This window comes from Prionailurus bengalensis, chromosome C1 (genome assembly GCF_016509475.1).
Source record: "Prionailurus bengalensis isolate Pbe53 chromosome C1, Fcat_Pben_1.1_paternal_pri, whole genome shotgun sequence".
Lineage (NCBI taxonomy): Eukaryota > Metazoa > Chordata > Mammalia > Carnivora > Felidae > Prionailurus > Prionailurus bengalensis.
Window position 1 is genome coordinate 193249414 of NC_057345.1, and position 15492 is coordinate 193264905.

The following is a 15492-nucleotide window of genomic DNA, read 5'->3' on the forward strand; positions in this document are numbered from 1 at the left end:
AGATTGATCCAGATATTTTTTTCAACTCTATGGATAAGTTTTTATAAACTTATTACTCCTTTCCTGATAACTTTAAGCTATAATGCTCTCCTGCGGATGTTAGGTTTTAATTCATTTAAATCAAAGAATGTGTGATTATATTTAATCAGTATCTTTGGTTTCTCCCTATGTAAAATTTTCATTTTTATGCCTTCTACCTGTCTATCTATAGAATTCATTGAAACAAATGTTTCCTTCATCTCATTGTTTGGATTCCAGTACCTTCATTTATATAAAGGAAATTCTTTTTTTAAAAAAATTTTTTTTTCAACGTTTATTTATTTTTGGGACAGAGAGAGACAGAGCATGAATGGGGGAGGGGCAGAGAGAGAGGGAGACACAGAATCGGAAACGGGCTCCAGGCTCTGAGCCATCAGCCCAGAGCCTGATGCGGGGCTCGAACTCACGGAGCGCGAGATCGTGACCTGGCTGAAGTCGGACGCTTAACCGACTGCGCCACCCAGGCGCCCCTAAAGGAAATTCTTACAACAGTTGGTGACAGCACTCAAAAAGGCTGAACCAACTATAGCTAAACCCTGATAAATGCCAGGATATATTATAACAAGTTGTAGCCAATAGCCATCATTCAGTAGAGGCCTCTCTGAGGCCTCTCTGAGCCATCATTCTGTCAAGGCCTCTCTCTCGACATATTTCTAGTAAGTTGAATTTATTCTTGGTTTGGAATGAGTTGGATTGGGGCACAGCCTTTTACGAATTGTATCTTATGTTTCCATGTGAGAGCATCAAGTTCTGAGAGATGCCACATAGGAAGAGAGGCGTTCTGCTTCTTGGGCCCAGTTGCAAGGAAGAGGTGCTGAGGAACGTATGCCGTCTTTTGATGCTGTGAGGCTCTGCTTAGGGAACTGAGATGATATGTGGTGATGATTAAGAAATAATAACTAGCTTTGTGCACTCTCTCAAATGTTTCCCACACACTTTCAACTCTGAAAAACAGTATGGTCTTCCAATGGCAGTGGCACAAGTATTATCGCAGAGCCTGGCTCAAAACCTTGGAATCCAATGGGAACCTTCTAGCAGAAAGCCAAGTATGTACATTGTCCTTCTTACTCACTTTCATGTGCCATTCTGTCTATATAATGCATGTCCGGTCAATAAATAAATATTGTTCATTCCTAAGTCATTATAGTTTAATTGTAGTCTACTTCCTTCCTCTTAAAAAAGATGATCAAATGAGCGACTTAAGGTAATTTTTAATCCGTTTGGGTTGTAGATATCTCTCCTTTAAAATTCATAAAATCATACTCACTTTCTCAGAGTGGGATCAGGTCTTTCTCACACTGCAGAATGTTGGGGGTGAGGTCGATGAGTACTCACTCTCTGGGTTCTAAGCAGCGGAGTATAGAAACTGGATGCCAGTGAGACTCCATCAGGGAGTTAATAATAGTACATTTGGATCAAGGAATAGCTTAGATCTACTATAAGAAAGCAGCGCCGACTCTAATTAAAATTCCCCACCTACCTACCTCCAACTGAACTCACTCACATGGTCCCATCAGAAGAGTTCAAGAAGAAGCCTCCCCTCCAGGCAGCTCTGCCCTAGGGCCCTTTAAGCCTGGGAATGGGTGGTAGATGATAACACTCTAGTGGGCAGGCAGTGCCAGGAGGGAGTCCACACAGGGCCCCAGATCCCATCCAGTGGGAAAGTGCAGCCAGTGATGGCTGGTGTCACTCTTCTCACTAATCAGAAGAGAGGAAGATGGAAAGACCGGACTGAGCTTCTGGTAGCCAAATATCTAAGGCCCACAATGGTTTTAGGAGTCCATGAAAAATTTGAATTTCTTTAAAAATCAGAATGAAATCCAACCTGGATTATATTAGTCTTTAAACCAACAAAGTAGCAAAATACAATTTCTAATACACTTTGGTGGCACGAGGCCAAAGTGCCTAAGGCTCACAAAAATAATAATGCGACCTTGTGGATAAAAGGACCGAGGTATTCACTCAAATTATTCTCTTAAGTGGAAGTCTGCTCCCCTCTGTGAAACTATCAGACGCTTAAAGTAAAGGTCTCCTTGCCCACCTCACTTCCCCAAAGAAGAAAAGGACAACAATCTACGTTCACATTATTCTACATTTTATACTTTAAAAAAAAATTATTTTTTAATGTTTGTTTACTTCTGAGAGAGAGAGAGAGAGAGCTAGAGCACAAGCAGGGGCAGAGAGGGAGGGAGACACAGAATCCGAAGCAGGGTCCAGGCTCTGAGCTGTCAGCACAGAGCCCGATTCAGGGCTCCAACCCATGGGCCGTGAGATCATGACCTGAGCTGAAGTCAGATGCTTAACCAACTAAGCCACCCAGGCGCCCCGATTTTATACTTTTTTGACGACTCTCAAATAATTGTCATTAATGCACATGTTATGGGAACTTGAAACAAAATACATATCCACGGGCTTCTCAATTTCCTTTTTGGACGTATTAAGTCATCACTTTGTGGGTGTATTAAGTCTGGTGGCACTTTGCAAATATCCATAAACTTTCATTTATTAATATCTTGATCAGAGTATTTGCTTTCCCAAGGAAACACACAGTACACATCAAAGGAGGTATTTGGGGTTCCATCAGCGGGATAGATGGCTTTAAAATCTGAAAGAGTAGGGCCAGGTATATGGCCTTGTTTGAGAAGGCTGGGGCTGTGAAGAGGCCAGCGCTGGGGTCAGCAGAGACCTGTTACAGAGTTGGGTGAGGGTCTGCGGTGAGAAGTAGGGGTTCATTACTGATGCCTGGAGTAGTTCCTTCCTAACATGTTTTATTCCTTTGTGAATTATTTGTTTAGGTAGATAGTTCATTAGTTCTGAACTTCGATTTTTGAAAAAATCCCATCTGGAGTCTTTCTGTAAACACATCTGTGTTTATGATAGAAAAAAGAATAGGAAAAATAAAAGAACAGCCCATTACTGTATCAGTATGGCAGTGTCTGACATCCATGTTGAGTTTGTGACTATTGTTTAATTTAAATGACTATTTACACTTTTATTTTAGAATGCTCTCTTTTACTAAACCTTTTAGCGTAGTGTTCTTCAAGTTCCGGCCCAACCTCACCTTGACTCGAGCAAATGGAATTCTCTCCTGGAACCTCCGTGTGCTCTGTTGGCGGAGCTTCAGTGATGACTCGTTATATCTGTGCAAGCGAGCCTTCCAGCTCACAGAGCACATACAGGCACTCATCTTGCATGAGCCCGCAACCCACTCTGGGAGATAGGCAGAGAGGTTATTCCCCGTTTTCCTCATCAGGTGGAGTTTGGACCAGAACTCAGGCTTTTCATTTCCAGACCAGGCTACTTTTCCCTAAACATTAATTGAGTTCTCTGAGTTACAAACACGAAGAGAGGCACAGTTTTATTCCTTAGCAGCTGTTGTCTTAGGGAGCAACCTATACTTCTGGAAAGGATAAAGAAGTATTGTTTTAAAAGAAATAGGTTTTGTTTGGAGAGACCTCACATTCTGTATCTTTAGGACATGAAGTTGGTGATGAGAATTATCTCAAGAGCTGCAGTGCAAAGTAAAGATGTGACTTTTGTTGTTTCTCTCTTTTTTTTTTCTTGCTTATTATTTCATCGGACTAGAATGTGACTGCACAGAGTCCTGGGGTGGCTGCATCATGGAAGAAACAGGGTAAAAATTCATTATATATGCATTTGAAATATACCTTTCACTGAAATTTCTGTTTATGATTAGATACACAGTCTCCCAAGTACTGGTCTCTTAGGTTCAATACTCAGTATAAATTCAATAATTAATTATCTTATATTTTAAAAATGGAAGGACTAATTTGCCTTGTATTTTAATTTTTGGCTTAAATTTGTTGATAATAAAATGTAGTAATAACTGCTGTTTCTTTCTCTTGACCTTTAAAGGAAGCACATTATTAAATGCTTCTAAGTATAGCAGAGGCATTAATTTTTTAGTGCACTTAGAATAAAAGCTGGTTGTCTGCCTGAAGCAGTCAATGAAAATCAATTTATTTATCAATTTATATTTTATGGAACTCTCCAATAGACATGTTTGCCATAGTAAAAATTACACTATATTGCTTATATAATCAATACAGCTTTTTTGGTTCTTAAGATAGCTTTATTGTGTCTAAATTAGGTATCTCCTATTGATAGACATTTGAACGTTTTCTCACCTATCTCTTCTTGTGAGGACACTTTGGGAACTAGCACCCCTTTCTAGTTGCCGTCGCAGCTGTGAACCAAAGCCTGGAAGCATTGCCCCAGCCCCTGCACCCACGGGAGCCACTGGCCCCATGGCCATCTAAGCTAGAGCCCACCCCTTCTAGCTGGAAGAGGTTTTCTCACCCGTTTTGTCTCTCTTGTTCCTTCTGCCCATGCCAGATATCTGCTCAACACATCACCCATTTCTGGTCCTACCCCCCTCCCGAGGAGCCCCAGTGGCCAGAGGCCCTGACCTACTCATGCAGAGTCCCTTCCTTACTCTTCCCCGGGAGTCCTGCTCATGGGGAAAAGACGAGTGTGAGTGTGAGGGTTTGCAGAGAGAGTCAACGTTCCTCCTGCTGCTTTAGGACATAGGTTTCTAGAAATGTGGTTTAAACGTGAAACCATTAACCTTCATGCTCCCCTTACTGTTGCACCACAATTTAGTAACATTATGGGTTAAACAGCATTTTCAAGGACTACTCTAGGAACGTAACACTATTGATAATATTGCTTCTAAAGGGAGCTGCTTTCTGCCTTCTGAACTCCCAATTTCTAAATGAATTTTTGGACTGACCACCCTTAGAATATAAAAAAAACTACTTAAAGTTTGTGTGTGTGTGTGTGTGTGTGTGTGTGTGTGTGTGTATTTAAATATGTGTATGTATGCCAATTTATTTCCTGATTTGAAAATGCAGTCTTATCAGACTTTTAGAGGAAATGCCAAGCCTCTTTAAGAGATCCCTGTCAACAATGGTAGGTTTTTCCTACTTCCATATACTACCCTCATGCACCAGGTTACAAAAAAAACTATTGGATTACATCTCGGAATAAGCGGCCTGTCACTCTCAAATCAAGTACTGTGACAAATATGCCCGAGGAATCAGCGTGTATGATTCCATTTAACCATGACCATATGTATAATATTTCCCTATGCACTGACCTAGAGAGAGTAATTTGATTAATTTCATCACACAGGCTTATATTCCTGCTGAGTCATTAATATCACCAAATAGTTTTTGAAGTTGAGCATAAGGAGCTATTTATTACCTAATTCTAATTCAGAAGGAGCTTACCCTATGTGCCAAAAACATATATACAGATATCCGTGTGTGTGTGTGTGTGTGTGTGTGTGTGTGTGTGTGTGTGTATAGTATAATACTTCTCTTTAGGGTTTCCTTGTTTGCCTCAATTGTGTTCCTGAAGCCTGCATTATATAATCTTTAATAAATTAACTGTCACAATTCCTTCCTCCAAAGTAGAATCTGGCAGGTTCCCTTGTGTCTTTTATTCGGGACAGAGGCAAAAAAGTGCTTGCCTTTATTGAGACAGAGCAAATAAAAATGACCACATTTAAAAATACAGCCTAGGTGGAGAAGTTTTGTGATGGGCTTTCTAAACCTCTTCTAAGCCAAGGCACAGAAGAGCTTGGCTGCTGAGGAGGTTGTAACCTGCCTCCCAATCTGTGGTTTTCTTTGAATTTCTATTTTTGTAAACTCTACCACACATACTTATTTGGCAATTGGAACATAAATGCCTTGTCAACATTTGTGTGGAAGCATCTAGATCCAGAGTGAACATTTTGTTCTAGTTCAAGGGTTTTAATTTTCTTCTTTGATGACTGCTTTTGGTAAATTATTTACATAATTGATTCTTTATTTTCTCAGGGTGTCCCACTCCCGGAAGTTCTCAAAGTGCAGCATTTTGGAATATAGAGACTTTTTACAGAGAGGGGGAGGAGCCTGTCTTTTCAACAGGCCGACAAAGGTTAGTAACTCAGAAAGTGTAATCATTTGTCCAATTTTGTTTTTGCTTCTAAGAAGTTCCTTTAATGTGCATAACACTTAGGAAAGCAACAGCCTTTGAAATCATATATACCTCAGATCTACTCGCAAATCTCTTATTTGTGGGAAAAGACTTAAAAGCCATTCTTGCATTTTACTGCTTGTGAAATGTTGAAGAGTAGCTTAATAAAACTAGATGCAGAAAGACTTATCTTTTTACAGTGGAATACTGCCAAACGTCAGATACTTGTCTTGGAAAACAGGTTTTCTTTCTGTTGATCAGATTAATATTTATAGAAGCCATTATCATCTTGAAGAACTAGTCCTGTTTAAATGAATGATAAAACCATAGTTTCCCTGCTCTGAATCTCTGATTTTTCAATGCTGGCTATACCCCTCCCACCCTCCCCTCCAAACAAACATCCTTCAATTAAAATATTTTTGAAATTTTCATATTAGGGTTTTCCATCCTGCTGCTAAGAGATTGTGGATTAGATTAAGACATATTGCTTTAGGGACGCCTGACTGGCTCAGTCGGTTAAGTGTCCGATTGAGGCTCACGTCATGATGTCACGGTTCGTGGGTTCGAGCCCCGCACCGGGTTCTGTGCTGACAGCTCTGAGCCTGGAGCCTACTTCGGATTCTGTGGCTCCCTCTCTCTCTGCCCCTCCCCTGCTCACTCTCTGTCTCTCTCTCAAAAATAAATAAACGTTAAAAAAATAAAAACAAAAAAACAACAAAGAAAGATATATTGCTTTAACCCGTTTCTCTGACAAAAATTCTATTTTCCTTTGGCATTCTCTCAGGGCTTTTTTTTTTTTTTTTTTTTTTTTGAGTGGTCTATTCTCCTAGACAGGAAGCATTACTAATATGAGCCAGCCAAAAAATGGCTCGAGGTATTTATGGATCTCATAAATACATATGTGTATTTAGTATTTATTATGTAGTCCCTCTGTGTGGGAAGGTCCATGTTGTCAAATGGCACTTCATCAAATTCATATACACAGTGTCACAATCCTTATCCATAATTCCTTAATTCAAAAAGCTCAGAAAATTGGAAGTGTTTTTTTTGAGTTTTCATAGAACGTGTCAAGGCAGTAAAACTTGTCTTGGAAAACCTTTATTATCTCCCATAGTGTAAATATTCATAAGTCTTACTGCAGAAATAGAAATGTTTTTGATTTTAGGGTATGCATGAGGCCCCTCAGGGCTTTTATATAGAACATGGTAATTGCATCATACTTTTCTAAAATCTAGCAAAGCCAGACTTTCAAACTCACTGGCTACAAAGCTTTTGGATAAGAGATTATGGACCTATAGTAGCATTTTTGGAAATGAATTTTTCAACAAGCAAAGAGATAGGATTGCTGCTAATTCGCAGATGGTATAGAAATTCTAACATTGCACATTTCATATTGCTTTTGACAATACTACTTCATAAGCCAAATATATATAACCCATTTGCTATACAAAAAGATTTAATGCTCTATGAATTGAGAGAGCAGTGAAATCATGTTAGCCTTAAAAAAATAAAAATCAGTGACTAATGTGGATAGTTGACAGACTAATTTACTACTATCCTCATAAGTAAGTGATACTTCTGTAGTCAGAGGATAGTAGTTTGATGTCTAACACCTATATGAAGTCTCAGTAAGGCTGCAAAAAAAGAAACAGGAATTTTAAAGTGACCTTGCATCATGAAATTCGGCTGTCTGCCTTTCATGGCATTGATCTCAATACAGGAAATCTGAAATTTTCAAAGTGTTTAAAATGGGGGAAATGAGTATTAATGAATTAATGTGAGCTGCTGGCTTTATGAATTGCAATGTATGTGACTAATTTTACCTGCCTTGTGTCTCGCCAGCTAATTATAAGTAGCATGCTTGAGGGAACAACACTGAGTTCTAAAGTTTCTAGAGTGTGTTAAAGGATCCACTAGTAGGTTTCTGAAATTGCCTGTGAGTAGAAAGAAAATTATTCCAATAACTTGGAAACTAAATAAAAATAACTATACATCTTCAATTTTAAAAATTAGTGAATACAGGGGCACCTGGGTGGCTCAGTCGGTTGAGCGTCTGACTTTGGCTCAGGTCGTGATCTCACAGTTCATTAGTTTGAACCCTGCGTTGGGCTCTGTGCCGACAGCTCAGAGCCTGGAGCCTGCTTCAGATTCTGTGTCTCCCTCTCTCTCTGCCCCTCCCCTGCTCATGCTCTCTGTCTCTCTCTCATCTCTCAAAAGTAAACACAAAAAAATTAAAAATTAGTAAATACAGATTTATTTTTTTAAGCTACATGGCGGAATTATTTATTTATTCATTCATTTAGTTATTTATGAGTTATTTATTTATTTATTTATTTATGAGTTATTTATTTATTTATGTTTTGAGAGAGGGGGCGCACTCATGAGAGAATGCCAAGCAGGCACCGTGCCATCAGCGTGGAACTCTACGTGTGCGGCTCCATCTCATGAACTGTGAGATCATGACCTGAGCCAAAGCCAAGAATAAATGCTTAACCAACTGAGCCACTCAGGTGTCCTAGAAGGATTTTTTTTAAGCCCCCATGGATTCCAGTAGAACTGTTTATATGTATGCATGAAGGAACTGACTCTTTTTTTCTAAGTGCTTTTAGTGAGTGCATGTATGCATGCGTGGTTTCCATGTTATTTTCACATTATCTGTGTGTCTGTTTTCTGTGCTATGGGACTCTTCCCACTGGCCATGTTTTCCACTCAGTTTGTGATAGTGGCCTGTCACAGGATGGAAGCAGGGTCCAAGAATGAAGTCTAGCAGTTGATTCCATGCGGGGCCTGATAGAAAGTGCTCGCCATGTTCCAATCTGAGCTTTCCGTTTCCATTTTCTCCAGCCTCCTGATAAAATCCCATGGAGATTAGGACTCCTGATTTCACTCAGTGGACTTTCCCATAGGGGAGTCTGACTCCACCCAAGTACCCTGGAAACCTTTCTTGTTTCTGATAAGAGTTTTCCCTTCCTGCAAGTGGAAGGAGAATTGGGTCTTTGTCAGGTGGACTCAGTGGAAGGCAGCCCTTCTTTGGGGGCGGGTACTGCTGCTGGCGAAGGAGTCTCTTTTGCCCTCTCATGCTCATGGCTTTGAGCATTTGGATTGGGATGTGCTGTTCCAGTCTCCATCCAAGTGTGATGGACGTGCCCAGGGAGATCTGGCCCCAGCTGAAGGAAAATAGAAATGTTTCTTGTAAATAATCAACTGCCTCTATCATTGGTTGCAATACAGTTTATCTGGCAAGCAAGTTCATAGCACTAGCAGTGTGAGTCATCCTAGAAATTTGACTCTTCCGTAGCTCCAGAAATGATTGAGGAATTTCTATAGAGCCATGCATGTGTCTGCACATTTATGTAATATGCTTTGGACAGTACAGATTTCTTTTCAATGAGAATTATGGGCAGCACTTTTTCTAAGCTTATTTGAATTTCCTTGATTGTGTATATCACATTTGGCTGTGGCTGAAACATTTTTATCTTTTTGACAATTTTATGTTTTCTCAGCCGACTTGAGATAAGTCACGAAACTAGATATCTGTGAGCCTTAGCAATGCATTTTAGCTCCATTAGCAAATATGATAAGTGATCTATTCTTTTTGACAGCTTATTTCCATTAACAAGTAATTCTCATGGTAGAGGTCATCTCTGGGGCCCATCTCCAGAGAATCCTCCAAGAAATATTACCCCATTTGGAATATGTTTTTTAGAAGTGTTGTTAATAAGTGAACAGTGTTTCCCACACAGACATCATTTATAGGTGCCATCACAACAAATCACAGAAGAATATCACATGATAGCTGATTATACGGCCCAATTGGTGTGTTGACTTTCTGTGATAAATTAAAACGTGTTTCCTTTCTCTTCCTAATCTCTTTCAGCTATTTGAGCCCACAGAATGTGGAAATGGATATGTGGAGGCTGGAGAAGAATGTGACTGTGGTTTACATGTGGTAGGTATAAGAGATCTTTTCTGTCTTCAGCACAGTTCTTACCCAGAGCAAACAAGAATAGCATTAGTGAGAAGCCTATACTGGCCTTCTCAGTGGTCTTTCTGATCTATTAATGCTTAATCCCAGCTCAGACAGGTTAGAATTAATCATGTCCTTATGGCCCCGTTTGAAAACAAAAACAAAAAGAAAAACAAAACAAAAAAAACCAAATGGGTTCTTCTAATCAAATCTCCTCCCTCTTAAAAATCCATAGCTCATATTCATCCCACTCAAATTTTACCAAATCATGAAGCATGGTGTGTGTTATTTTTGTCTTTATAAAACTAGATAGAGTCTGGGGGCACCTGGCTGCCTCAGTCGGTGGGGCAGGCAACCCTTGATCTCAGGGTAGTGAACGTTAGCCCCATGTTCGGTGTAGAGATTACTTAAAAAAAATCTTAAAAAAATAACTAGATAGAGTCTTAAGAATGTATTAGAGCTAACCAATGGTGAAGTGCCTGCTAAGAGATGAGCTTACTTGTTGGTAGACAAGCCTTTTCACGGAAGATCACCCTTTGATGAAAAATAAGGCAGGAAGGACTCTTATCATTGTTTAAAGTGATTACTTCCTAAAGTATTTGCTTGCTATTGTATAAGTCTCCCCACGTGGAGTACACAGGTGGAGACAGGGTTGAATGACCAGCCCGTAAGCTTCCTCGCTTACTCACGTGAAGTGTTTCCTCTAGGAATGCTATGGATTTTGCTGTAAGAAATGCTCTCTCTCCAATGGGGCTCACTGCAGCGACGGGCCCTGCTGTAACAATACCTCATGTCTTGTGAGTTACTTGACAATTTTGTCTTCCTTTTCATGGACATATTAGCTAAATATCTCAGTGTGTACATACAGCATTTTTAGAACTTGCTACAAATCTGTTGATTGATATGTGCCTCACAGTTTTGTACAATCAATAAATCTACCTAAAACCTGGGGGTCAAAACATCTACCTTTACTATGATTCACTGTCAACTATCCTACCCTTCAATACCTCCTTAAGAAAATATACATATACTCTTTCCAAATAAACATTGAGAGTTGCCCTGAATGCGGATGAAAGCCACATTAAATGGTTGAATAGAAAAGGGACAATTCCTGTGGTCTTTTTAATAATAGTTCCTATAATAATAATAATAATAATAATAATAATAGGACTTAACCTTTTTCTTTAAAACTTACCCTAATTTATTTTGGACAATGAACATAAAACCTAGTGCTTACATTTTTATGTTTGGTTTTTGAAATCCCTTATAAAGGCAAGAAAGCTAGATAAGGAATGTTCATACGTGTATATATGCAGCTTATGTGTGTGTGGACACAGTTAACTTCCATCTTAGGACCTCCAGTGAGCTTTTGAAAAGTCACTTTTTAAACATTCCTTTTTCTCATTTACCAAACCTCTAATATTACTTAGAACCATAAAGTTACATGATTTTATAATTTTATTCACTACCAATGTATGATGGCATTTTAGGACATTCTAGCTTGATTGTCTTATGTTCCCCACCAGATTACAAATTGCTTGACATCGATGGTCTCTTCCCTTCATCTTTTACGCCCCCCCTCTTCAATGTGATTGGTGTCACTGAAAGGAGTTCATATGAATTCACTGAAATTTGATTGTGTACATTTAGCTACAGCAAGATTAACATCCAAGCTCATAGGTATAATCAGTGTAGACTGAGTGTGGATATCAATATTCACAGAGATCTTAAATGTTTCTATTTTAGTGATTTGCTCTTTTGTCCTCAACCACACAACTGTATCTTCTTCACGTAATTGCCGTCACTTTGTTTTCCAAAAGTAATACTCTTGAGACCGTGGGTTTTGAAGTCTAAAATTGAATGCCTTGGGTTAATGATTCATATTTACTACAGAGAGTGGTACCTGGACCTTGTCTCTATTCTGCAACTGCCTTGCTATTTCATAAAAAGAGTTTGGTGATGGTTATGATCGTTGGTGAATAAAACAATACTATTTGAAATAGTAATTTAATACTAGCTCCTAATACTGAATTTTTATCTGCAGTTTCAGCCACGAGGGTATGAATGTCGGGATGCTGTGAATGGGTGTGATATTACTGAATATTGTACTGGAGACTCCGGCCAGGTATGACAAGCTGAGTTTTTGAACAATACATTTTACTTGCAAGTATCTTACACATTGGAAAGCTTTCAGTTTGGACTACGTGTGTGAATATGATTTAGTTTCTTTGTTTTTTGTTTTGTTTTACTTTGTTTTCTAGTAATGACTAGATCTCCACCATGCCTTGATTTTAGGAACCTATGTTGTGTTTCTTGGGCCTAAATCTCTTTTTTCTTCCAAATTTCCCCTTCATGATTAGTTCCCTTTATGTGGTTTCTATCCAATGAATTAATCTTTCTTTCTGTCCCAACATCTAAAGTAGTATGTTCACATTCATGAAGAATTAATGTACTGTTTCCAAACATCTTTAAGCCACAAAGCCCTTTCTTGTAAGAAAAAAATGGGTTGGGGGGGCGCCTGGGTGGCTCAATCGGTTAAGTGTCTGACTTTGGCTCTGATCATGATCTTGTGGTTTGTGAGTTCCAGCCCCATGTTGGGCTCTGTGCTAACAGCTCAGAGCCTGGAGCCTGCTTCAGATTCTGTGTCTCCTCCTCTTTCTGCCCCTCCCATGCTCATGCTCATGCTCTGTCTCTCAATAATAAATAAACGTTGAAAAAAATAAAAAAAAAAAAAAGAAAAGAAAAAATGGGTGGGATGCCCCCTGTAGAAGGCACAGAACGAGTAGCACTGCTCTGATTGGAGGGGGATCACAAGCAGGGGCCCCCCTCTCTCAGTTCTGTCTCTCTCCCACTTACATTTTCTGGCACCATGGCCCATATGCTTTGGTGTGGACTTCTTCACGTTAAAAATTATTATACCATTATCATTGACGTTGCCTACCAGCATTCCTTGTGTATACGAGTTTTATGTTTTAAAAGTTTATATTATGTTACTTTAAGGCTTTATTTTTCATTCCAACGAACATTTGTCGAGCACCTGCTGTGTATGTCAAGCACTTCTGTAAACGTTGGGATGTGGTAGTTAACCAGACAGACAAGTCCTTGTCCTCACGGGACTTACTTTTGCTGGGTGGAGAGATAAGTGAACAGAAACATCTATGGTGGGAAGTGCTCAGTGTAAAATAAGATGATATGAGATGTGGGGTGGGTAGCGTTAGGTGGGGTGGTCAGGTGCATCTTCCTGGAGGAGTTGGCATTTAAGTAGAAACACAAATAAGATGGAGCTAGTCAGAAAACAGCGAGTAAGGAAGCTTATCTTCCTCAAGAAATGGAATGAAGGCAGGGATTACTGGAGAGTAGTGGGAAAAAAATCGAGAGGAAGTCAGCCATCAGGGCAGTAAGGGAGTAATAAGAATTTTGGGTTTCATTCTACATTTATCTTTGCTCTGACATGACTTCAAAAACATTTTCCTGTGCTATTACACAGTTTTTATAAATGTCCTTTTTACCATTACATGAGAGTCTGTCATGTGGATTTATCATTTGACTTGTGACTTGTTATCCAGTGGTGGATATTTGGGCTGTTGGCAGTTTTTCGTTATTATAATTAATATGACGGTGAACATCTTTATGCATCTTTAAGAGTGTTTCTTGTTCCTAAGGGTTTGCTCCTTAGGATAAATTGCCCAGGCGTGGAGTTATCTATTGCCAGGTACTGTGGTTTCCAAGAGGCTCCCAATAAGTAGAGTACAGTTGGAGGTCAAAATACCCTTTTTTCTATTGCATTGAGAGCTAAATGAGCCTCTTTCTAGATCCCATATTCAGGCTGTAGCAACAGGTTGTTGACAGAGGTGGGTCTGGAGCGACTTCTCCCTGCAGAGGTGGGTCCTTGCCTTGTATGTCTCTGTGGAACAGTGGGGAGAGTATACTTTGTGTGAGGAGGCAAAAGAAGAAGGCAGAACTGAGCCAAACTGCCCGGTAGTTCTTCCTCGCTTTGTCAATCAGTCAGGCAGTCTACTTGCCTGGAGCAGGTGGGGGAGTGGGGGAGTGGGGGGAGGGAAGCAAGTATTGGAACAGAGTAGCTAGAATTACACTGAGTTCCCTTGGGGGGGGGAGAGGGGTAAAGAGGAGAAGGAGGCAAAGGTTTTTAACTAGCCTTTTTGAAGATTCTCAATATATATTATCTGAGAGTCCATTCAGAGGGACCCTTCTAAGGATGTGATACAGTGAAATATCTTCAAGCTATTTTGTATTGACTTTGTGCTTCTCTGTTTCTTCTCTTTAGATATGTAAATAGGTTTCCTTGCAATTTTCCTATGATATAGTGAAAGAGCGTAAGAACTGTGGGTTCTGTGTTTCGTGCCAAGTTTTATGTTTGGTGACAATCCCGATACACTGTTTCACTGGGTTGTATTTTTAGTTTTGTAGAATACTACTATTTTTATACCCATCATATATGGTTTTGGTTCTGTGTGTTCAGCTCTTTTCAGAGTACAGCTTTTTTCATTTCAGGCTTTAATTCCTGAATTGCCATAGAATTTACTGGAAGTAAGGCTTTTTTAATGAGGGCTCTATGTTCTACTTAATATTCTGTAGCCTGAATTTTTAAAACATTCTTTTTGCCTCATGTGTATAAGGTGAAAATTATACTATTATACTATACTATTCAATTAATATCTCAGTGGCATATTGGAATAGCATGTTCTTTTAGCAATCATTTCCTTATATGACCAGAATGTGCCTGAAATAGATAATTGGGATAGAGGAAGCTAAGATCCGTCAGAACTCTGCTTTCTAACAGGCAGTGAACTTTGAATTTAATTGGTACTAATTATGATTAGGAAAATGGGATCGCTGAGAATCTCTGCATCTCTGAGAATCAATGTCATTGGCAACATCATGACTTTGTCTTGTATCTCAAATTTTGCTTACTTTTGATGTTAGCATTTGCTTATCCGTTTGGGCTGGTTTTTAAATTCACGGTTTATCACAGAATAAACAATACTTGTGCAACTGAGAGAAATCCTTGGCAAACAATACCGGATGATATAATAAAGGTATTTTTGAAAGATGTGGGAAATGTTTCTTGTTAGCACTATGAAACATGGCATCTAAATGGGTGGCATAACACGATTTAAAATAAGCACATGTAAATGCTATTGCACTGCTGAAGCCTGCCTCGTGTGAACCTTCCTGCACAGCATGAAACTGGGGGCTAGAATGGCATTTAGAGATGGAATCCAGAGCTCTGCTCACAGCAGAACAAAGTATACAGATGAATGGTTCTTTTGTTTTAAGTGTCTCCAGAGAAGTAAGACATTCTGTAATTTCCCACGTTAAACATTTCAGTAATAAGCAACTCACTTTTATTAGCCTAAACTGAAAATAAATTGATTAGAAATCTTGTATGTAGCTGTGACAGTTTATAATAAGGGCTTTTTTTCTTTTAATTGGTAAGAATTCTACACATTTCTTTTTAATTGCGACCTCACAAAAGTCAAATG

The 15492-nt window shown here is 39.3% G+C and overlaps 1 protein-coding gene across 3 annotated transcripts in view; it reads left to right on the forward strand.

Moving 5' to 3' along the window:
* Positions 1-15492, forward strand: part of ADAM23 (ADAM metallopeptidase domain 23) — a 189277-nt gene that overhangs the window by 126093 nt on the left and 47692 nt on the right. For all 3 annotated transcript variants that reach the window (XM_043577617.1, XM_043577619.1, XM_043577618.1), the window contains exons 13-18: positions 995-1085; positions 3625-3673; positions 5883-5982; positions 9899-9970; positions 10696-10785; positions 12033-12113. In XM_043577617.1, the coding sequence (XP_043433552.1) occupies positions 995-1085; positions 3625-3673; positions 5883-5982; positions 9899-9970; positions 10696-10785; positions 12033-12113 (483 nt within the window). The remainder of the gene's footprint in view (positions 1-994; positions 1086-3624; positions 3674-5882; positions 5983-9898; positions 9971-10695; positions 10786-12032; positions 12114-15492) is intronic.